The sequence below is a fragment of the Pantherophis guttatus genome, chromosome 3, assembly GCF_059756535.1.
Source record: "Pantherophis guttatus breed Tessera chromosome 3, ASM5975653v1, whole genome shotgun sequence".
NCBI classification, from domain to species: domain Eukaryota; kingdom Metazoa; phylum Chordata; class Lepidosauria; order Squamata; family Colubridae; genus Pantherophis; species Pantherophis guttatus.
Genome location: NC_142065.1, coordinates 49,127,669 through 49,153,520, shown reverse-complemented (window position 1 = coordinate 49,153,520; position 25,852 = coordinate 49,127,669). Strand labels below are relative to the sequence as shown.

Sequence of the window (25,852 nt, the reverse complement as noted above, 5' to 3'; positions counted from 1 at the left end):
AAAATACACATAAACAGGGGGATTCCCTACCCCCACACATTTACAAAGGCATATGTATGAGATTTTATGTTCCAAAGAAGAAATTTGCACACAGACAAGACAAATGTCCTTTGCCTATTTTTTGAAAATGGAAATTTTGGTGGGTTCTTAAGGGTCACAGTGATTATAGCATCTACTTTCATCTTCATTTTAATCACAAAACTAGTACAGTTCATGCCACTGAAAATTTTATTGTGAAATTTGCCAATGCAACCTAATTATGAGGCCCCAAAAATGAAGGCTGAGGACCATATGTAACCTATGAGTAGAGAGTATTGTAGAGATGCACAAAGGAAAGGGTAAGGTCACAGATATGAAAATTAGAAGCAAGGCTGGTGATAGAGATGCAGACTTTAAAAAGTGCTGCTGGATGGGTTAACAAAAGATTGCTGGGTTGGTGGGTGAGGGGAATAAAAAGTCTTGAATTAGAATAATCTAGAGTAAGTAGGCAAGCAAAGACTGTTGGGTAATGGGACAAAATGTGCAGCTGACTGATATATTGTTCAGAAATAAACATCAAAACTGATGAAGAAGCAAATGTCTGTGAATAATATAGTTAAGCATTCCTCTAAGTTAATAAAAATAAAAAAGTGGCTCTCTGTAATTTTGAGTTGCAAAGAGGGATCTGCATTTCCTTCTCGTCATTTCTACAGTTACCTTTCCTTTTCTTACTGAAAGGAGAGAGAAGCTCCAGAGTAGCTGCTCATGTTTCTTGTCTCATTTAAGGTTCTCTGTGCCCCAATCTTGTACAATTTGCCTCATTGTCTATCACTCGGATGATATGCAGCAGAATCTGAGGCATTTTTTGGGTTGCCTTTTAAAAAGACACATTCACATTCAGGTGAAAAAGGTAATGGGTACTCTATATTGCTCTCCTGTTGCTTGACTTTGAGTGGATCATATCTTTGGCCTGTTTTGAGTGGGTGGGTATTGGTTCCCATTTCAGGAATGTTTGAAGAAGAAAGCATCAACTTGTTAATTTTAGCACAAACAAATTCATGAATTTTTTGTCTTTCAGTATCTGACTCACAGTGGGCTATCAACTATTTCTGATGAAATATTTAGTCTTTTTGTGTGGTGCATTTTCCATTGTTCATAGTTTTCATTTCTTTGGTATATCAATTTTTGCTGCATAAGTGGCTACTTACTATTCTTAATTAGCTTTTGGTCTATGAATGGTTAGCAGTTCTTACTGCTAACCATTCTTACTGTTAACCATTCATAGATGTTTAAAGTGCAAACCGATCACTGAACTTGCCACCAAGATTACAAATCATTCTGTTACTAATGAGGAAATAGGTGATTCTATATTAATTAAATTGAATCCCAGTTGAAAATGAGGTGTGCTGCATTTTATGAGGAAAACTTGGTACAACTTTGTACCTTTGCATCTTCCTTCCAAGTTAGTTGATTTGATAGTGACATGTTATCCCTTTGTTTGAAAGATGATGTCAAAGAAAGGGAACTGTCATTAAGTTCCATTATCCTAACCTGCCATTTCCTAACTTTTTAAAACTAGTTTTTCTTAAACAATCTCTCCTCTCCCCAACAAGGAACATAAAAAACTGTAATATATTCATTTCATTCCCTGTCTAGAATATTTGTAGATATGAATTTTCATATTTATTACTTGCATCTCAGGTAAATAATTTTTAAAAAGTGAATGCCTGTGCATAGCCTTGGTAGTACTAGGGTTTAAGGCACCCTGTTATTAAGCTGCTTAAGACCAGCTGCCTGCAATTACTGCAGGGTTCGAATCTCGCCAAGGCTCAAGGTTGACTCAGCCTTCCATCCTTTCTAAGGTAGGTGAAATGAGGACCCAGTTTGTGGGGGCAATAAGCTGACTTTGTATAAATATACAAAAGGATGAAGGCTATTGCTGAGCACATTGTAAGCCGCCCTGAGTCTTCGGAGAAGGGCGGCATATAAATCAAATTAAAAAAAAAAAAATAAAAAAAAATTGGCGGGAGGTTGACACACACACACACACACACACACACACACACACTCATGGAGTTGTGGTGTGAAAACATCACTGGTGATAGATCACCAGTGACTATCTACTCAATAGCCTCTTGACTTTTTATTTATTTGTGAGTATTCATAGTGAGACTATATTCTGGGACTTAGAACAATCATGACTAATTCACCAAGTCTGCTTTGGATTTTATGGATACAGTCAGTAATATGTTTGCTTAAGACTGGCATCACACATCATACTCAACTATGAATTTCTAAACAGGACAGTACCACTATTAACTAAATTTATGTGTTGGGTTAAGCTATATCAGTGGTGGGTTTCAAAAATTTTTACTACCGATTCTGTGGATGTGGCTTGGTGGGCGTGACATCGCTTGGTGGGCGTATTATCAAGTGAGAGCAACATCAGGCCTGAAGAAGGAATTAGAGAGGATGTGGAAAATAAAGACGAAAGTTGTCTCAGTGGTGATAGGAGCACTCAGTGCTGTGACTTCTAAGTGGCTCCAACAGATTCCAGGAACAACATCAGATCTTCCTGTCCAGAAGAGTGCAGTGTTAGGAACAACTAAGGTACTTTCAAACTCTCAGGCTTCTAGTAGAGGGCCTGAGGGTGGAGGAAGACCCATACCACCTACAGCAGGGGTGTCAAACTGAAGGTCCGCGGGCCAGATCCGGCCCGTGGGGTGCTTAGATCTGGCCAGCAGGGCCGGCCTGGAAACAGTAAAGGACCGGCCTGAGGTTACTCTGCCAGCGAAAATGGAGTGCGGGGGCGGCATGTGCAGCCCCCCAGGCTCCGTTTTCGCTGGCAGAGCGCTATCAAAACAAACTCAGAACAAAAGGAGAATGTTCCCCCTTTTCCATCTGAGCACGCAAGAACGGGCAGGAAAGGAGAAAGGGAAAGAGGAAAGACAAAGAAAAAGAAGGAAAGATAGGAAGAGAACAAGGAAGGAAAAATAAGGAAAGGGGAAGGAAGAAGAAAGGAGAATGAAGAGGGAAGGAAAAAGAAGAAAGGGAAGGGAAGGGAAGGAAGAAAGATTATAATGAAAGTGAGGGAGAAGTCAGGGAAGTCCAGCCTTACTACTTGGCCACCACAGGTGCCCCTGACACGAGTTCCGTTTCACACCCACCATGGCCATGACCCCTGGCCATGCCCACCATGTTGCCAGCCCCCCCCCCCCCGAGGTCAAACATAATCCCAATGCAGCCCTCACTGAAATCGAGTTTGACACCTCTGACCTATAGTGTTTTAAGTTTTACCCATGTTCTGACAAGGAAATTGTGTTCTGTAAGTTTTAAAATTCATACAAAAAATAATTAATAAATAATATGTACTAATATAATGAATGCTACTGCTGCTTTTCTTTGGGTGTAGACATGTAAAAATTATATTTAGACTGTTGTACTAAGGTCAAGTGCATCACCCTTTTAGCAAGTGCTATTGGGATATTTGTTTTTTATGATAGGGACAGATCTGAGTCAAGATGTGGTTAGATGACACTTTTATTTTCATTCCTTACTTTGAAGCAAAAACCACATTGTTAATCAGAATAGGTATCTGTGAACTGAAAGTTGAAACAAACTAGTGTAAAGATTGACCAATCATCAACTCCCTCTAACGGTTTGGTTCAAAAACTACAAGTACAAACACTTTGGTTGTACCTACTAAACTAAACAGATCATATACTATGCATATTGCAAGTGGAGCTCCATTGGAGAAAATGGGGTGAGGAGGGGAGTGCTGGAAAAATGTCAGACAGACTCCCGTTTAGAACTAGTGAGGTGAGGATAGAAAATGGACATCCAAATGTTTGTGTTTATACCTTTGCAGGAAGTGGGGTGGATAAAAAGTTGTCCATCTTTTTTGTGTTCTCTATTGATACAAACATATAAGCCATCCTGTCTATATTAGAAAAAAAATGTTATTGCAAATTGAAGAATGATACTTTCAAGCCCCTGCCTGTGAAAAACGCCCTTTTAAATTATTTTTATGAGTTGTCTTCCAACATGGCTGTTTAGTTATCACAGGAAGTTCTAGATATGCTCTTCTTTTTCGTTGGAAGAATTAAAACAAAGTGTCTTTTTTTTCTTTCCAAGGAATAATGAGTAGAACAGAGATTTTAACACCAGGACATGCTTTTTTTCCTGCAAGTATATATTTCGTGTGACACAAAGAAAGTGTTTCAATGTTTTAATGATGATAACATTTAGATATCCTTCTATAGCACTTTGAAGTATTCTTTTAATAGAAGCTGGGCAAATGCGAAGTAAACAGGTGCCAAGAGGTAAAGTGCCCAGTGCCTATAAAGAGACAGGTGTGAGGAGGCTTTCAATGATATGACAACAGCAGCACACATGGTAAGGAGCTGAGGGAGATACTAAATGGCTGGGATTTGAGCTGGAGAGACCGGCTGGGCCAGAGGCATAAAGCAAACATCATTAGAAAAGGCAAAGATAAGAAACAAACAGAGCAGCCAAGGCTGATATTAGACAAATACTCTGTAAAAATACAAAAGCTGCATAAAATCAGGCAAGAAGGCCTCCCTAGAGCAGGGAGTCACAGAATTGAAGCAAAAAAAAAAAAAAAACCCAAGATGTGCTTGACAGAACCCTGCTACCACCCACTGGTGGGAAGATAAACAGGAATAAAAGATGGTAAGTTCCAAAATGCTAAAAAGTTGAGGATCCTTCAGAAATCAAGTTGTGTCAGCCATCAGATTGGCGTTGTGATACAAAATTATGCTTCTAAATTTGAACAGAACATTCTTGTAAAAAAAAAAAAAATTCCAGAAAGATGTGAAAATAGCATAGAACAAAAGGGGACCAATAATAAATCACAGTCACTATGTTACTATTACATTTCTTACTAGTATACAAAATAAGATAATGTCACCCTTCTGTTTACAGGAGGTGGGCAAAAGCAATAAAATAGCACACTGATGCTAAATCAAATCTAGGTTTGGATTTAGACCTCTGATTCCCAGAAGAACAAGACTCACTTTTAAATCATAGTATTTGGTCAGTTGTCTAGTTGGGAAACAAATGTGCGCAGGGTACTGTCCCAACAAGAAAATCACAACCCTACCTTGAGAAGTGGGAAGTATATTTCCAAATGCATTATCATTCTTGTGAGCCATAGGAAAAATCCATCATTTGTTTTCCAGCTATGTATTCCAACCAGATATCAAATATGGCAACAGCATTTTTACAGAGCACACCTAACATATCTTTGATTTCAGTGTTGGAATTGTGTAGAGATACAGATTCAATTCTTATCTGAAATGGAATTCCTAAGTTTTATCATTTTCATTATTCTTTTCCTGCTCTCTTCAACTCACTTCTTGCTTTCTTACACACAGATGCATCCTGTCCCACTATTTGTGAGATATATATTACAGGTAATCTTCAGTGAGGCTATTCTGGTTACAGATAATCCACCAAACTGTATTTAGTATTTATCTGAACCTCACACTATAGCCATGCACCATCAATGCCACAGAAAGTGAAGTGAAAATGTCATTGAAAAATATGCAGGAGAACAAATACCATTTGGGTTTCTGTATTAACACCAGCAAAGCAATTAGGAAAACCATTTTATTACGTTGCAACTTGTTTTACTATTTTCAAACCAATATACCTTGCAGATTCTCTGAAGCTATTGCGGAAGTTCCGCACAGCTGCCCCAAGGAGACACGGAGTCCCCACAATTTGGAAGTGTTCAGTGGCGATGATTGAAGGCTATTGACAAATTCTTTAGCTGCCTGAAATTTTGGTCACCTGGTCCAAGAAATAGCAAAACAAAGTCAAGTGCAAGCTTTTTCTTTTTCTTTCTTTCTTTTAAATAATTTTATTGATTTTTAAAAACAAAAAATTAAAAAAGATAAACAGACAAGAAAAAAGGTTTTAAAAAGAGAAAAAAGTCAAGAAAGAATATTGAAGTGCAAAAGGAAAAAAATAAAACTAAAAAAAAAGAATGATTTCTGATTTTCTTTGATATATAGATGAATTAAAAAATACATCATAGTCTTAGTCTATGTTTAACCTTTGTCCGCATTATTTCTATAATCTCATATATATATATTTTAAATTTGTCATAAGCATGCCAGTATGAGAACTTGCTCTTACCCTTTTGTCAGTCGGTGTGGTCTTTTTCAGCCCCAAGAAAGAAGTTTTCCCTACTGCTAAATTCCTTTGCTGATCAAGTGATGTGTCAGCAATATCAACGTTAATGTGGTTACAGACATTTATGACAAAAATGCCCTTTATAACAAAAATAAAAAGGCCTTCCTTTCTAAATTTGGGGAACAGAGGCATTGAGGAGGAACAACTGCATAATTACAATTGGATAACTAAGTGGAGAGAGGACCTTGAAAAATAAACAGTGTCCAAAATTGGAGGAAAAACTCTAATTCATTGAGTTTCCAAGAACTGTAACATTTCTAAGGTGGGGGGATTGTTTCCCATCTCTCGCTTTTGCCTTGTTGTCTTGGCCAGCTCTTTTGTTTATACGGCCCCCATTCGACCTTTTAAATTGCTGTTAATGTTTTAGCGTAACGAATTAGTCTCTCATCACGAATCAGGGCTCGAAATAAAAAAAAAATCCTCTGAGGCCAACATCCTGAAATTGGGGTCATTCTCATTTGCAAGGCAGAGAATCTGAGAACCTTAATGCAAGGAAATTTATTCAAAGGCAGAGCCCCAACGTGATTAGGCCCTTTGTAATTATAGCTCGGAGAGATTCCACTCCAGCCTCCTGCCTCCCTCATGGATTAGCAAGTGAGTCGGAAAAATACACAGGATTTAATTAGAGGCAAATTAAAATTGGTAATGAAATAGGGGCAGTAGCAAATGGCAGGGAGCGACGGGGGGGGGGAGAGAAGGAGCTAGTAGCTCTCAGGGCAACACTGCCTGTGTACGTGCATTTTCTTTATTTTTACATTTAGAAATGTAAAGATGGGAGAATAAAGAGGAGGGACGTGCTGTGAAAAAGGAGGGAGAACTCGGGGTTTCAGAAAGATGACAATAGAAATTCATTGCAATATCTGAGCTTACTTTTCCTCTCATTCTTTTTCCCCTAATTTAGCCGATAGTAAAGAAATATGTAGGATGGTTTGTGGAAACCCAGTGAATATTGTTGATCGTTAAGGAAAGAAAAACAATAACAATAATTTAAAAAATCCATTAAAAATTAGATTGCAACACATGATTTTTCTATGGAAGTTTTATTACTAGATGTTTTAGAGTTTAAGAAAGAGTGGTTGGCCAGTTGATGAAGTCCACTGACTTTCAGGAAACCTGGATTGAAGTTGTCATTCAGTAATCCCTTCCTTTTGTATCTCTAAGTAATAGTCTTTTTCAAGTGGCTGTAGGTACTTGATCTCATTGCAGTGGTGTCTCATGTAACTAGTGATCATATTTTTTTTCCTGTTACTGACGTTCTATTTCATGCAGTTCAGATCTCATAACTATTGAATTTCTTCAGGATAGTCCATGAGTATGTCTGTGTTATGACATGTGTTAACTGGGATTGTTAATGTTTAGGAGCAAAGATTTCATACAGATCAAGAGGTATAAATGAGTAATATTATAGGACATTTGAATAAAGAGAATTCAACAAAATCCCATTTGCTACAATAATTACTATATGTTGTTTTCAGCATATCATTTTGTAAGCCGCCTTGAGTCCCTAGGGAGAAAGGTGGCATATAAATCGCAATAATAAATAAATAAATAAATAAATGATAAACTGGAACCAGTCCTTCCTTAGAACATACTATATGGAGTTGTTAAGAATATAGATATAATTTTGCTGATGACAGCTCTGTAGGAGGCTATGTTTAGTAACAGAAAAATTGATTGGAAATTTTCATTGGAGAGGAACTGTTAAATGGAAGATCTTCCTCTACTTTGGCAATATTCTGTTTTTCTCTCTACCCTGCTTGTAGAATGCTGTACGCCACAACTTGAGCCTGCATAAGTGCTTTGTGCGAGTGGAAAATGTCAAGGGAGCAGTGTGGACAGTAGATGAACATGAGTACCAAAAGAGAAGGCCACCAAAGATGACCGGGTATGTCTGATAGCTTGTCGGGTAGCTTCTTTGGGAAGAGGAGTGTTATGGTTCAATCTGAGAACAATTTTGAAAAAGTAAAGGTGGCCTTGAGTATGACACTTGGTGAGTAAATAAACACAACACACAAAACACAAATAGTTTGCTGTAATATTGTTTTCTAGCATTTAGTCCTGAAACTGGCCCATACTTATGTTATTTTCTGGTGATTTCAAATTTACTCTGCTTAGTTTCTGAACACAGACAAGCCAATGATGCCATCTGCTGAGATATGAGAATAGTTGGGAGTATGCAAAGTCCAGAGTACATGCGGATGGGAAGTGCATGTTAACTCTGGAATAGGAGCATTGGATCTCACACCAATATATATCTGTCATAACTATTAGTCATTCGTAGCCTTCTTGAATGCTTCTAAAAAGTATCTAGGCCACCACTGATATATTATAAGCTGTATATTCGTAAGCTAGTAGTATATTTTTGAAATAGGTATTTAACCCCAATATAACTCCCACCAAATGACCCAGGAAAAGAGGTGACTGAGAGGCTTGTATAATCATTGCATCCTTGATGACTTCATTATGCATTTAGGCTTTTTTAGAACATGTTTTAACTTTTGCTTTAATAACTAATGCTCATGTTGACATGTCAGCTTCTTTGAGTGAACTGAAGCACAGCACACTATTCAATGATTTTATAATCATTTGGCTGTCTGTTCACTTTCATACTCCATGTGTATATAAATGTGTGAAAATGTAAATATCCCCTATTGACATCAGACCCTTCTCACTAAATGTTTCAGAGATTGCCTTGCCTCGGTTTATGGGAATGTCATAAAGATACTTTATACAAGTATCGAAGAAGAGGAGTTTAGTCAAATAAAAAACAGTCAAAAGAAGACAGGGTGGAAATGAAAAAGAGAGACTGTATCTGGTACATTCAATATGCATTGAATGTATATAGCATGGCTATAGCAAATGTTATTGCTATAGCCATGCTATTAATCTCTGTAAATTTACATGATCAAAAGAATTGTATACTTCCCTTCTTGAATACATAGAATTGTGCTGCAAACATCACCTCAGCATGTAGTAGCACTGATAAAAATACATAGAAGCATTTCGGCAGAATGAACAGATACAAAGGGCAGATACCAGATAATAACTGAAAGGTGCTAATGGTATTCCATAAATAAGAAGGAACCACTTGTAGCATTCCAATAGTGCTATAACTTCCCATTATTGTGGACAAAATGTTGTTAAATAATGATAAACCATTTTTTGTTTTGCCCTTAGCTGTGTTTAGAAGTATGTTTATACATAAAAACTGAGCTAATATAAATAATATAGATAAGAGAAATATTTTAATTTTATATTAAATCACTTTGAAAATCTCTAATAATTAAAAAAATAAGCTAAATATCTAAGATTCAGGAAAAAAAGTAACATTAGTCTTTCAATGGTAGCTTTCTGCTTAATTATTATATGATTACTATTTTTATATCACAGCTAACAGCTAAATCTACACCAATTTATACCACTACCATTCACTATATTTCATATGTATGTTTGTGTATGTGTGTAATTTTTATTAGAGTTTTACATATACAGTATAAAAGATAAATGCAAAAACATTCTGCATTTCAACAGTCTTTCAATTTCCTATATGCCATGGTCAACAACAGATGGACTCTCACATATTGATCTCCAGTGTCTATCATGGCTTTGATTAATCAAGACTCAATGGGGTTGGGGTTTTTTTTGGAGGGGGGGGATGGATAGAGAAGGTTATTAGCCATAGTCACAGTTTTACCACATACAAAATTCCCTGATAATGGTAAGTGTCAGCCAACTTTTACATTTTGGCCAGTATGACATAATTTCTTTTTTTTTTTTTATTGAAAAAGTTTTCAAATACAAATTTTTCCCCCTTTTTTTTCCCCTCTCCCTCCCCCTCCCTAACCCCCCCTCCCCACCCATCCCCCCCTGTGACTTCTTCATAACAAAAAAAAAACCTAATTCATAACAGATTACTTACTCCCTCCTCTAGATATTGACCTTTACTTACTAAAAATATTATTAATATTATAACATCCCCCTTTATCCATACATATCAAAAAAGAGAAAAGAAAGGAAAAAAAAAAAGACATTATACTATGACATTATAGAATAACTTCTCCACTTTAAAACTATACGATAAGTCCTACTTTAACATTTAATCTTCTATATATATTACTATAACATTTCAAAGCGGCCTTCCCCATAAAATCTAGTTTAACATTTATTCCACTCTATCCATTTCCTCCACTCCCCTAAGTATAACACTTAAAAATCCCTTTTCTTAGACTAGTCAATCTACTAACTAGCTTATTCACCCACTATCATGCAAAATTGCCATACACAACATTTCTTAACATCTTTGATTCACTGCCCACACTACTTAAAAATATATGTCTATATTTTCCATTATATCTAAATAAAAAAAAAGAAAAGACAATGACTTTAAATTTATAATCCATATAGTATCTTCTTTGAGGTCTTTCCACTGGATTGGTAGAACCAACATCCATAATCGGGTAACATAGCTTACTGGTGCAACAGTTTATTCAGGATCTTCAATCATATCTGCCCCCATCAGTAGTAAATATCTTCTTATATGTATAAAAGTAAAAACAACCACCCGAGTGACATTATAATTATATTCCATATAGTAATAATTGTGGGTTTCATCAGGATTATTAATTCCCATCATCGTAGTGGGTAACAACCCGATCTTCTGCATGCCCCAGCATAATTCTCTTGCCTTGTGATTCAAGATAATATAATATGTTTATCAACACAAAAAGAAATTCCAAAATGGATAATTCAAATCCATCAGTTTAAGGCTCGTTTCACGTCCCCAGATTACGGCCATGCAGAGATCTGCCACAAACCTCAGGATGATATTAACCAATACGTCGCCTCTTCTGTATTTACACATAATCGTTCATATTTTAAAATCACTGGCTTCACTGTTGCCTGATTTAGAAATTTCTATTTCTATGCCACCTATTTCTTTTTTTCTTTTCTTTTTGTGGGTTTGGTTTCCATCCTGGTTCCCTTTCTACAAAATATGTATCATCTGGTCGGTTTTTATTCTGCTTTGTAGATTGGTCTTGTTGGTTTTGCTTTTGTATCTCATATTTCTTTTTTATCCCTTGTATATCCCCTAATTGGTTTCCATGTTTATCCTTGCCTTGATAAGTCATCACATTAAGATTAGATGCCTCTTCTCTCAAATTTGTAGATAGTCCAGCTGGGGTATCCAATAAATCCAAAGGCAATTCATCTGGTACAGTCTCTGTAATTCGATATTTTACCTTTATTTCCGGCTCCTTCTGCTTATCCTGTATTATACCTGGAGATGTTAAATTCATTTTCAACCTATTTTGATAAAATTCTTCCGCTCTTTCAACAGTATTTAGCTGATATCTTTCTCCTTGGTATCTAAATATAATACCAACTGGGGTGTCCCACCTGTAGGAGATATTTCTCTTTTTTAACTCATTCACCAGAAAACCAAATTTCTTCCTTTCCATCAATATCTTAGGTGGGAGTTCCTTGTAAATCCAAATCTTTCTTCCATACAATTGCAAATTAGAATTGAAGGAATTTTGAACGATATTATTCCTAATTTCCTTATCTGTAAAATAAATCACCACATCTCTAGGCAATTGCCTTTGCTTAGCAATCCAGGAGTTGATTCGATAAGCTCTGTCGATCCTACAAAACACTTCATCAGGTTGAACCTTTAGAATCCCAGCTAGAAATTCAGAAGATATTTTCCTTAAATCATCTCTATTATTTTCCTGCAAACCTCTTAATCTTATCGCATATTCTGTGAAATTATATTGTACCATTAAAATCTCTTTTTCAATCTTCTGTTGCAGATTTTCTGCATTACCATACTTTTGATCAGCATCCATTTTAGGTTTTTCTTCTAAGCTATTATCCTGAGTGTTTGTCAAATCATTTTCAATTTTTTGAATTCTATTGTCCAATTTATCTTGAATTTCTTCCATTTTAGACTCTAGTACATTAGTATTTGTGTCCAACTGTATCATAAATCCTGTAAAACCATTAACCACTTTTGAGAATTTTTTCTCCAAAAAATCAAACTTAGATTTCACCAATTCTTTAATTTCCTGCTTAAATTTTTCAAATTGCTGATTCACAATCTCCTCCCTTCTTTCAATCTCCTCTATAAAAAATTCTATTATATTAAAATCAGGTTTCTGAGACTGAAGAATTAAGACTTGTTCCTTTAAGTTGTTGGTGGGGGGATCCCCCCCTCTTGTTTATCTGACTTTATGAGTCTCAGTGCCATGTTTCCGCCCAGGCAGGCTTTGTTAAAAAAAAAGCAAGAAAGAAAAAAAAAAAAGGACTTCTTTCCAATCAACAACAATATCAGGTCTCCAAGGGAAAAAAAAAGAGAAAAAGACACAGGAGCGAAGTTTTGTCTACAAATGTAGCCAGTGGTATTTATTCCGCTACATTGTAGTAATAGAAAACGGAAGGACTTTCCCTTTCAGCCTCTCCTCCAGCCAACGCCATTTTAAAAGGCTTTTTTTTTTTTCCTCTTTCTTTTCCTCCTCTCAAGTAATTTCTTTTTAAAAAATCAGTAAAATACTTGCGGTTCAATATTACAGGTCCAGCTCACATTTTCTTTGAGTAGTCTGTTAAATTTGCAGGCTTGCTTTTGACGCCTGGCTCTGCATCAGCAGAGGTCTCCCAAAGCCCGGAGGGGCGGCTGGGGATACGGGGCATCTCATCCGCTCCGTCCCAAAAGTAAAAAAAAAACTTTTGGGACTCCGCAGAGAGTTCTACCCACCCCTGCTGGCTCTATCTCCGTTTCCTCATGGAAACGGAGTTTTTTCGAGCCGCCATTCCGTTGTGAAGGCAGCTCTAACAGGCGATGGAAGCTGACGATCCCAAAGGAACGTCTGGCAGCGACAAACAGCAACCCGGAAGTCCCCAGTATGACATAATTTCAATAAGAGTTCAATTTTACCCCAAACATGCTAACATTATTCTGTGAAAGACTGCAAGCCTATGTAACTGTTAACTGCCTTCTACCACAAAGGTGTTGTATATACAGTAGTACGAGACATCCTTAGGTGTTACAAGTAGCTGAGAAACATCAACCATAACACAGGGTGAATAGTTTTTTTTAAAAAGTAATAAAAATGTCCAGAATTATTCCCATAATGATAATGTCTATGTTGCAAGGAGTAGGGAGAAATTACCTTCACCTACTTATTCCCCTCTCTTCCCAAGAGTTCTTCCTGAATGGTCTGGCAACATGTAAAATAAAACAAGACACACACTAGCAGGACTTAGAATATATTGAGAGTAAATAGCTGCATTATAAGGCTAGGCTAGGAATATCCTAATACTCCTTAGAATGCTGGCTTTATATTATGGGAGTTGTAAATTATGGGAACTGGGAAGGGCTAAACAATGAGGGAGATGAACAATGTGTTCTTTCCAAGACATCTCTGTTACCTTACTCTTGTTTTTTAACAGGAATGTTAAAAGCTGCATCTTTTGTTTACAGGAGTCCAACTTTAGTGAAAAACATGATTTCTGGCCTTAGTTATGGAGCACTTAATGCCAGCTACCAGGTAAGACTTGTGGAGAAGCACAATTGTTTCCATTACAGCAAGCCATCTTTGTTAGGGGAATATTTGGTTGGTTGTTCCAAGCCATCAGAGTAAACTGCTGCTCTATTGGAATCTTGTACTACATTGTAGAAAATCTTCAAAACTCTTTCAATGATCATTGAAGTCATTATTCCATTTAGTTTATATTCTAGTACAGAATATTCAATGTGGTATTTTCCCTCAAGATAATCAGAGGAACCAGATTACTATAACTCACACCACTTCACCACCCCTGGCACTCCAATATCCACCTTCTTGCTGTTTCCGTTACATTGCAATGTTTGCTTATTTTTAATGTTCTGCTTCACAATATACCATATTTTTCACATTGCAAGACACACACATAAGACGCACATTAGCTTTAGAGGAGGAAAACAAGAAAAAAAAGTCTGCCTCTGCCTCCCAGCATCCATCCGGTATTCATCTGGCTAGCGTCCTTGCAGCAAACAGCAAACAGCCTGGTCAGCTTCAGCAGGTTATCGCAGCCCCAACAAGTGGCTTGTCAGGGCTCCACTCTGTTGCACCTACCACCGGTCAACTGAACTGAGCTGCTGCTGCTGGGGAATGCTAGAGTCTTCGCTGCCAAACAGCTGATTGGCAGTTGGATCAGCCTCCTGGAATACTGCTGATCAGCTGTTCTAGGCGGCAGAATCTCTGCTGCCTATGACCGCCACTGCCATTCACCACCGATTGCTGCCGTTTGGCGGCAGCGATTGGTGGCAGCAGTGACAAGCGGTGCCAAACCGTCGCCACATCAACACCCCTCCCCCCCACTGCAATATTTGCTCTATAAGATGCACAGACATTTCCACTTACTTTTTTGGGGGGGAGGGAAATACGTCTTATAGTGCGAAAAATATGGTAAGTGCTAACTTTTAACAAGGTGAGAAGAAATCAATGACAGAAAATGGCAGAATAGATCTGTGGTCTGCTACCTTTCTCTTCTGACGGAGAATAACAGATTGGAATAAAAGATAGCATTGGGTCCTGACATTGGCTAGCTGTGTAGATGTTTTAAACATAATTTCTGTTAGGCAAAGATATAACTATTTAATGAATCATATAACTATTTAATCATATAACATATAACTATTTAATGAATCCCATTAAATTAAGCTTCAGACCAAAAACCTATCAGCAGACATACCGGTAGAAAGCTTATATTTCTGATATCTGCTTGAAACAGACCAAAGTTTTTGCCTCAATATTTTTAAAGGGATAAAACCATAAAGGAATAAAACCATTGAGGTTAACCAATGGGGCTTTCAAATCAAGGAGAGAAGCAACGTGTAATTAAGGAGAAACTTCCTAAAAGTGAGAACAATTAACCAGTGGAACAGCTTGCTGTCAGAAGTTGCAGGTGCTTCATCACTGGATGTTTTTAAGAAGAGACTGGACAAACACTTGTCTGAAATGGTATAGGGTCATCTGATTGAGCAGGGGGTTGGACTAGAAGACATCTAAGATCTCTTCCAGCTCTATTCTATTCTAATTATATTTTACTTATCTATGTTGAACTATTTTTTCTTGTAAGCCATCCTATTTGATATTACTGAATGAGAAGGTAAAAAATAAACATTCTTAATAAAGTAATAAATTTTTATTTGTCTAAACTATTGTTTTTTTCTGAAAAATAAAGGTACTGTTAGTATAAGGGTTTAACCATTTTCTCAGTAAATAAATATCTGGGGTTGTTTTCCAAACATGTCATATTTGATTTCTTTAAGAATTTGGGACTTATACCAGTTGCTGTTTATGTTTAGGCAGCTCTGGCTGAAAGCAACTTTCCTCTTCTGAATAGTCCCACCATGATCAACACAAGCTCAACTAGTGGCATGCTGCACATAGGCCATGATGATGTGAGCAGCACTGTAGAACAAGTCAACAGCAATGGCAGCAATAGCCCACGGCTTTCACCACAGCAGTACAAGTAAGCCCAGAAACGTTGTTTTATATTATTATTATTATTATTATTATTATTATTATTATTATTATTATTATTATTATTATTATTATTATTATTATTATTATTATTATTATTATTATTATTATCATCATCATCATCATCATCATCATCATCTTTATTCATTAAATATGAAACTCAGTCAACTGAACATTCAAAAATGCATCACAAATACCATTGACTGGTGCTAATGGATGATACGGGTTGCTGCCAGCGTCCTAGGTATCAACCAAGTACCTTCTTAAGATGTACAATGTTCCATGTAGTGCAGTTTTTTGCAGTTCTGCTGGTGTTATTGCAGGAAGCTGCAATTTGCAATATCTTATAAAATTCTTGGACATGGTACCAAGTGCCCCAATGACAATGGGTATCACTGCTGCATGTTTCATCCATAGCTGTGTAGTTTCGATGGCCAGGTCACAATATTTCATGATTTTTTCCAGTTCTTTTTCTTCGACTCTGGCATCCCCTGGTACCACGATGTCAATAAGTTGTACGTTTCGGTTTTCAACAACTGATGATGATGATGATGATGATGATTAAGATTTCATACTGATGAAAATTAATGAAGTTTCTTGGAAGTGCTAATACAAAGCTATTTCAGAAGCAGGATTACTAAATACGAAATCTTTAAATCTCTCTACAGTTTAGTAGAGAATCGGTTTAGGATTTTTCAAGAGTTTATGCAAACTGGAAATAGATCTAGAACTTCTGTTGTTAATGATTTCCAAAAAATAATCATATTAATCTTTTACAACAAAAAGAAAAAAAAAGTATTTAGACAGTGTAAAGACTAAGACATTCATTGTCATGTGAGCTTTCATGAATTACAATCCACTTCATCAGTTGCTTATTTTTGTCAATAAGTAGGCATGGCCCTGGACTTTCATACAAGGTTCTTAGTAATACTGAGATAAGCTTTGCAATTCAAAATAGTTATATATTTTTTCATAACAGAGCTGTCCCTCAGCCTACAGTGGCAAGTTATAGGTTTGTTTGTTATTTATCTTGTGTCAACAACACTATTAACAGCTCAAGTGAATACTACCCTATTTATTATTATTAACAGGTAGATATTTTCACTTATGGTCCAGCCATCAAAAGACAGCTTGGAAAATGTATTTGGATTACTTGTACTGACAAAAAGGTCTAATTTACAATGTTTAAAAAATATGGAGAAAAGGAATATATTTCTTAATGTCAAAAATTTAACCATTGGAAAAGACTGCTAGAAGACTGTAGATTAAAATTGCAATGAAGTACTCTATAGTTGACTTAGTTGAACTAAATGCTACAAATATTTCTGTTTTGTTAAAAATATATAGAGACCTGGGTATTTAGGATCTGGATGAGAGTCAGAAGAGTATTGCTATCCAGCTAAGCAAATACTCCCTTTAACCTCTGATCCTCTATTATATAGTTCCATCTGAAACCTCTCTTGCCAATCTCTTGAAGACTCTTACTGTATTTGTTCTAATTCTACCTGGTTCTCCAAAATTTTGTTCTCCAGCCATCAAGTGCATGTGAAGGAAGAACCAGCTGAGACAGAAGATGACAGCAGACCTGTTTCTCTTATGGCAACTACCAATCAGAATGTGACGATTCCTGATGACAGAGACCTAGAGGAGGAACTGCCAGTGGAAGACTTGTCTTAAGGGTCCTTCATCTTCATATAGGGCCCATCATTTCCCAGAGACAAAGCAATGGCTCCCACCTCCTCAAGGTGACCTTCAGCATTACTTAGTTAAGGCACTTCTACAAAGAAAAAGGCTTTCCATGAGCCTACCCACTGCTGAAGGCACATACTTCCCCCCCCCTTTTTTTACATCCCAATGACTCTTAAAAGACATTCACAGAGGGGATGTGAAAACAAAAACAAAAAACGGAGTTGAGCTTTTTCCTTTTCTTATTTTTTTTTTAAATTTTGTAATTGGTAAACGAGGATGGTAGGTTGTTTCTGTCCGAAGACTTCTTTGCTGCCTCCCCTCCCCATACCCCCATCTCATGGGGATAAAAAACAAGCTGTCTTGTATTGTCTGCTCTGTGTTTTGTCATTTTCAACCCATATGCCTGGTTTCCACAAATCAAGATTTTGGAAGCATCCAGTACATTAAGGGACAATATCAAAGCCAAAGGCTTCAGTGAATGTCCCTTATTTTCCCATGGAAATTTTCATTAGTTTGCCAGTAATCCCACTGAGAACTTTGCACTAGGAGGAATCTATTCTCACTTTTTCTTACTTTCACACATGCACTGTCTCCATTTCTCACACACATACATCCTTGCCACTGTAACACCACTTCAGAGTACTGAAATAGCAATGGAAGCAAGACCTCTGCCAAGGTCCTAATGTTGCAATTTATGTTCATTTTCTGACTGGGCAAAAAATGAAAAACTGACTTTACTTTATTAAATATATTATAGGATAGCAAGGGGTTACTGCCACACATAAAACCACTTGGTTATTCTTTTTTCCAACCTGTGTTTGCGTCTTTCAAAATTCAAGAAGCATTCTTCTATCACCAGTCATGATTGACAGCCAGTCTTCAACTCACAAAGCTTTATTCTGCACAAAATCCAGGAATGAATGTCCATTCCCTGCCATCACATAATTTTAAATAACTTTCAGAAGCCTATACTGTATATGGGCAGCCAGCAGTCAAGATAATGGGGCCCAGCTTGAGACAGAATCAGGGAGAGACTTCTGCAAGATGAATCTTTTGCTTGCTTCTATCAGCTGCCATCCTGTTTTTTTCCATTCCAGCAAATACTGAAGCCAGAAAGCATGACTCCTTGATCATTTATGTGAGCAATGGGAAGGTTTAACAGATGTAAATACAGCTGATTTGGCAAAGCCACCAACATCTCAAGCACTTGGGATAGAAAAGTGGGGGTTAAGCTGAAATGTATGGCTGTGGAGAACAGACCAAAACTGGGTTGACCAAACAGAATTCAAAGCAATATACCTGTATAAATGTAAGATAAGTAATTCTCCACCTTTGTGACCAACCAGAACAAAGCAACAAAGAAGTACAGAGTTTCCTCGAACATTCTCTAGTAGAAAAATATCGTATCCCGCAACTCTTGTGCTACTCATTAGTTCTTAGCTATAAACCAATGTGGGGAAAAAAGATGCTTCAAAACTAATAACAAGAATTAAATGTGTCAGATGAATAGCGTTGACCCAGACTTGTCCCCATACTTGATTTTATCAACTCATTGTCTGTTGCCTCACATCAGAATATTTTTTTTAAATCTAAAGAGCATTTGGCGTGACAGAAAACATCAGGTTTCCAAAGGCTACTTTGCTATTGCCCCCATGAAAGGACAACCCAAATGCTCCTCCTTGATTACTGAGATTTTGACAGTTGCTGATTGAGAAACTGGTTTGCTTTCTGTATGATCAGGAATCCAATATCTCAAGGAAGATGGATACTAATGTTTCTAAGGAAGCCTTTCTACAACAGACCAACACATGCTTCCCTTTCCCATCAGTAAATCCCTGAAATTTATTTTCAGGCCAAATTGGGATATAGGAGTTCCTCCCATTATTTGGAGACAAGCTGATCCAGGCAATTTGATGTTTTCTGAAATGACAGCTGTTCCCCTTCTATATTCTGTAGCCCATGAAGAAAATAAATCATCACAGCTATGTTTGAATAGTCACATTCAACATTGATAATTATGTTAAATGACCTCTCCAAACTAAGATGCTCAAGAATACTTTGTCAGCATATTTCTGATTAATTTAGGATTCCTTTCTACTCTTCTGATTTTCATCGTTAAATAATGTTTTTTCATTGCGCCAAACACTATGCAGCTCATGGCAGTTGGTAATATGTAACATAAGTGTTTTTGACTTAGGAGGGGAAGGGAGAAGAGGGGTATTGCATTTTCCTTATATGCAGAATTGCTCCATTTGTCTGAAATACAGTACATTCTTAGTGCCCTTTCCAGCAGCTGGCCAACTGTGGTAACAGACTGTTTTTTGTTTTTTTAAAAAATGCTCTTATTTCACAAGATTATAATAAATCAAGTAGCACTTGAGCCTTTTTACCTATCACAAAAAGGGACATTATTCCTGAACTGCCACAAATTTCTGTTTGTACACGATTGGTGTCAAATTTCTTAGCCCAAATCAAATTCTCTCTCTTTAAAAAAAAAGATGGAGGATTATTCTGAGGATTATTCTTTCCAATAACTCTAAAGCACTGGGTAATCTCTATTTGCTCAGTTTTTCAAATAGATCTATTTCCTGGATAGGGCTATGGCAGGTCATACTAGCATTAAAAAAAGGAAAGAAATGGTAGCTGGCTGATCTTGGCCAGTCTCCATCTTTTTTTCCATGGATGGAAGCAAAGCCTTGACTTCAAATCTCAGACTTGGTAAAATTTGAAAACGTTTTATCTAACTCTTGGCATTGTCCATCTAACAAACAAGTTTATACTTCCTTTCTAAAATTCTCCTTCTCCAAGAGTCTCAATTTACTAAATAACGTGTCAAAATAATCCAAACTGATTTTGAATCTAGGTAAAATCAAGAACACCAAAAATGAAAAAAAAACAAAACAAAAACCTCCATTTCTGCAAGAAATTACACAATCCTTACTTCAGAAAACTTGTTAGGACTTGATTCCTGGAGCCTACAGTAGAGGGCTCTACTGAACATGCATTTTCTCCTACTTTGTTTCCTACTGTTTCTAACAGGCAAGCAAAATTGTAAAGTTTGTCATTTAGATAAAACGAGCTAATTGCTCTGATTTGAAAGGGGCTGTACACTTAAGGGGACCAAGAGGAACAGTGTCTAAGCTGCAGAAAACTGGAGATGATCATGTTTATGGGGTGTGAATCAAAGTACAATAGCTTTTTGAGCCTCCTTAGAAAACCATCAACAAGTGGCTTGCTCTTCAAGGACCACAAGGACAGGCAATATAGGATTGCAGGCACTAAGAATACCTCAACACTTTTATTATCCATCTCTCGGGTCCCAGCTTTACTCCAGAAGCAGCTCGAGAAAATGTATCTATCCTCCTTTTATTAAGAACACACCACACCTCATTTTCTTCTTGGGACCATATTTAAATGTCTCCCTGGTGTCCTCTATAGAATGCTTTGCAATTGGCTTAACCATTTACCAAAGACCTTGCTTAGACAAGAAGCATAAACCAAAACACTTAATATTTTTGTTTGTGTGGTGCTTTTATTCTGACTTACCCTAACTTTTGGCATCAGCCAAAAAGGGGAAAAAATCACAAAGATCCTGCATCCCCTTAGCCCTTTTGTCACTTTCTTTTGATTTTAAGTTATTATTTAAATCAAAGTTTACAGGTGCTGTTTTGTACATTTCTAATGAAGTTGTATTGGGAGCATGGATTGCTGCTTTGTGTTTGAAGTTTCTTGAACCAAGGGTACGCTGTGAAGCCTAGGGTGGTTTGGCATTCCATGGGTCTCTTCTGAACCTACTTCCATCTTGCTGCTGGTGGTTTCTTTTTTTTTCTTTTTTTCTTTTTACAGGTCAGAACTGTCTTTATTTCATGTTAACTTTTCAGCTGTTTTTTATACACATTGGAATTTTTCTCTCTTGTTTTTAGCATTTTTTTCTTCTTAATTTTCAAAGGTTAATTGCCCTAATCCCTTCTCCTTCTCTTCCCAAAACTCTTTGAAGCACTGTTGGGTAACTTATGTTTTTGAAATACAGCAGATTCATTGTAACGTCTCAAACTTTGGGCTGTTGATCTACAAATTGCACTGTGTGAATTAGAGAATTCTGAACATAAAATAATGTTGCAGGGGTTGCTGAAGTTACATCCTGTAATTGTTTCCCATAAATAAAACCTCCTAGTTTATAGTAAAGTCACGCATCAGAAAAACAAATTATGCATAGTTTATTCCTAAATGTGTACAAGTTTTCTTTTCATTGATTTTTTTTTAAACTTTGGGTTGCATTTAAAAAAGAGATTCTTGCAACCTAAAATGGTAACTTCTGGAATGTGTAATGTTTAGACCCAACTCTCTGTGCGTGCCACTGAGGTGCTTTTTTGAACTTTGTCTGATTGCATCACAATTTGTAGTGCTCCGTTGTGTCAAATTGCTTTGCAAACAGTTTTAGAACTAAATGGCTATATCACGGTGCTGTTGTATTTTGTCTTTGGCTCTCTTTTCTGTCAATCCTAGTATTACAGCTGCATTATTATAAGTTTGATCTTCTCAAAGTTGCTACCATCCTGATTCACTGATCTCGGTTTTTTGTCTTGCCTGGTCCTGGTACAATATCAACCGTTTGTTGGACATCTGCAGCTGGACCTGAGATGCCCAGGATATATGTTTTCTGCCAGTATTAAAGTAATGTTTCCTGGTACTGTATAGTCAAGAGCTAAACTGTAACCATCCTAACATTCTCGTTAGAAATATAATTGTCTCTGTTCAAACTAAATTTTTTGCCTTGCTGTTTGGGTTTGTTCATCCTTACCCATTTATAGAGAGAGGCACAAAAAAAAGCATGACACACTGGGGTTAATAAATGAATTACTCATTGTAAACTGAGAGCTAAGTAGTACTCGATTATAGATCTAGGGAGCGCTTCAGATTTCAAAGGGAAAAGGTGCTTTGGTGCATATAGGGGAGCTAATGTAGCATCTTGTTAATATGGCAACAGTAAGAAAATATTTTGAATTTAAGACATTCCAGACAGGCTACATCTCCACCCTTGCTAGCTCCAAAGCATATTTTTACCTTCAAATCCAAAGCCCAACTTGGCTGTTGTTGCAGTGTTGCGCAATATGTATTTAGCAGATTCCAAAATTAAAAATTTTCCAATACTATCTCATTTGGGGTAACAGAATGGAGAAAGGTCATATGTGGCTACAGAATTGAGGAAAAATTATTGCCAGACAGAAAGTTAATCTTTAAGCCTTTTCCACCATATACTAGACAGTCATTGGGCAGAGTTTTCCCCCAATGCATAGTCAAGCAATATGCTACTATTGCTGTTCTAAAGAAACAGTCCAAGAAACAATTGGACAATTCTTTGGTGGATATCTGTAATTTAGGTTGACTTTCTGAACCTGGAGGCTGCTCTAGAATATCCCTAACCAGAGTTGTTACTATACTGGTAGCCTTCCATATTTTTTTCTTGAGAATCTTGACAAAATTGGGGATGTTTCCCTTTCATCCTATCCATAATTCATTAGGCATTTACTATCTCTCAGGGGAAATAATTTCAGCCCTTCACTGCTGCATAAAGGCAAACAATGCAGCCTCTAGAATTCAGTTTTGCCCAAAATTGAGCAGCTCCAGAATGTATTTTGTGGCTAAAAAATCCTGCCAGTTTCAGCTCTTTCCTGCCTTCGTGTGACAGTATTATGTCTCCTCAGAGGATAGCTTTAAACCTAGCCCTCACAGGATCTGTCTGTGCTTAACTATGTCAGATCAGCCTACAAGAGGAAAGGAAGTCATGTGACTAAACTGTCATCTCACAGCAACTTTCTTCCATGCAGAATTTTAAAAAAATAAATAAACGGAAAATTTAGCCACATGATCTGCTACTTGAAGCCTGAAGTGGTCCAACTCAAAGACAGGTTTGTTCATTGAGAAATCATTGTTTAGTGATCATTGAAGGAAAGTGTTTTAGGTCTTGGATCCTGTGACAATATTAAATTCCTCAAACAAGTGGTCCTTTCCTTCCGTTGCTTTTCCCATCTGCTTTTGTAGTGGATGAGCTTTAAAATATTGGGTGTGCTTTCTTCAAATGTCTGCCTTATGTGTTGAAGCTAGGCTTCTGTAACCAACTTGTTAATATGAGAGGTGGATAGATAACTCTTACTGTTAGATTGACTTCAAATCTAGGCCTGACCCTGAAGGGAAACAGCACATATCTAAGAATTGGAAAGTAAGAAATGAGGCTTTGGAATCATGGATTTTTCTTCAAACTTGTGCCTGTGACTTAAAGCAAAATTATCGTATCACCATAGTTTTTGTTTTATTTGGTGATCCTGGAATTCCCTACAAAGATTATTTAGGACTGTAATTTCATTTATTCAATGTTGGCAAACTGTCCCAATAGTGGGGGGGGGGGATTCCAAAACATTTTTTTTACAAGCTGACAAATAAATTGAGAAGCAGATCCTAAATCTATTCAGTTTCAATTAAAGTCTGTCTGCTGATTACACTTGCAATTAATGAGGACTTGCATTATATTTATTTCTCTTGAGAGCTTTGAGAAGCCTACAGGTGTTTGTGTAGTTTGTAGGACTTTAAATGTATTTTTCTAATCCTGATATATCTCTTAAAGGTATACTGAAGAAAGAATGTAATTCAGTATCACTGAATAAATATGCTGTTCCCTAAAGATCTTCAGTTTGGGGTGATTTTGTCCCCCAACATCTTGGAAATTTGAAGTTTCTCCCAAATTGAACTGCTAAAGCTTTAGTTCCTAACATCTGACATCGATGATGCTGTTTTGTTTAAATGTACCACATTTGACCCTCTTTTTTTTCTAATTATGACTTTGAGCATTTGTGTCCTGAATTTGATTGCATATCACCTATAAAGTGGGTTGATTTATAAAAACCCTTAAATAGAGTGAGCAAATCACAATCAAATGATGACCAGTTGGTTCTGCCCTGGTTCTTTGGTTAGTATTTGTTCTGTTATAATAGCATAAATTCAGATAAACATAAAAAATAGTAAATGGCACCTAAGGAATCCAGGGCAAGGGTGGGTGAGGAAGAATGTTTATTCTGTATTAAAAGCCTATTTAAATTTTAGCAATAAAATCTGTCCTCCTGGCTTCCTTCCTAGCAAAATCAAACAGTTAAATGAGAACGATATGCCTATTTGAGTAAGCACATTGAGTAGGTACTAAAGCCATGATTTCATCTGCAAGAGTCTCTTCTAACATTTACAAACTCATTGGTCCTTTACTTACATTTCTCCTATAAGGATTTAATGAATTATTTCTAATTCTATCTTTTGGGGGGGGGGGTTAATCAGCAAATTCACCTCACTTTTTCACTTGAACGATGTATAAACAAATATACATGGACCCAGTAAGAAATAAACAATGGCATTTATGTAACTGCTTCTACTTTGTTAAATATGCCCATGTATTATTATTTGCATATTCCAATACTATTCTTCTATTCATCCTATGAAAGAATAGTATTTAAATTTTTGTGTTGGTGGCCTCAAGCTCTTGGGATTTTATTTTCCTCACCCCTAATTCCTGATTGCTGAAGCAACCCGCTGGTGTGAGCCTTGAGGAGCATCCTTTCTTTGGCTACTGCTACCAGTGCCATTCTTCCCAGACTCTTGACTACATTAGGTACATATATTTTTGCACATTTATGTCCACCAAATTATTTCATTCAAAACTGCATATAGTACTTATTCGGGGGAATTTCTTTTTTGTCTTTAAAAAAATATTTTATTTTTTGTTGTTACCTCAAAATGGCTTTTAAAGGGGTAGTATGGGAAAGACCAAACACAATTTTTGGCAGGATAGTATATGTATATATTGATATATATGCTGGTTGAAAACCTACTAAAATTAGATTATTGTCTGTTTAACTATCCTGTGATGAGACTAATGCAGGGAATACTTAGGAAGGTTTTTTTGTTTTCCTTGTTCTGGAATTTAGGAAGCCATTCTTGTATTTCTCTTTGACTTGACTTGGATGCTGTTCCAGTTCCTTATGTTGTTTTTGGCTTGTTTTCTCTCTTAAATTAGTCAGTAGAAATAGTGGGAGGAATAGATGGTTGCTGAAAAGAAACTGGGATAATGATATAACTTCCTTTCCCTCATTGGTTCCTGAAGTTAGAAAAATAGGAACAGAATAAAAAAAAACATTGTATTAAACCAAAGGTGTGCGTATTTCAGTTTTGTATGTTTACATAATTTTAATAGAGTTATTTTTCAGGGTGAATGACAGAAATCCTACTCTGAAAAACCCCTAGGATTTTGCCCTGTATTATCCATACTCTGAATTCCTGATTGCCCTGATCCACATAAATGTAGAAATATTCCATAATTTGCAGGAGAACGGTTTGTTTGTTTTTCCAGATTTAGATATATTCCAAAGTGCTGAAGGTTTGTCAGTTTGGAGTCCTCT

The 25,852-nt window shown here is 36.7% G+C and overlaps 1 protein-coding gene across 16 annotated transcripts in view; it reads left to right on the top strand.

Moving 5' to 3' along the window:
- Positions 1–17,776, top strand: part of FOXP4 (forkhead box P4) — a 170,957-nt gene extending 153,181 nt beyond the window's left edge. For all 16 annotated transcript variants that reach the window (XM_034414574.3, XM_034414567.3, XM_087889538.1 and 13 more), the window contains 4 exons: positions 7,962–8,083; positions 13,676–13,742; positions 15,545–15,711; positions 17,255–17,776. In XM_034414574.3, the coding sequence (XP_034270465.1) occupies positions 7,962–8,083; positions 13,676–13,742; positions 15,545–15,711; positions 17,255–17,399 (501 nt within the window). In that variant the 3' untranslated portion in view covers positions 17,400–17,776. The remainder of the gene's footprint in view (positions 1–7,961; positions 8,084–13,675; positions 13,743–15,544; positions 15,712–17,254) is intronic.
- The last annotated feature ends 8,076 nt before the right edge of the window (positions 17,777–25,852 follow it).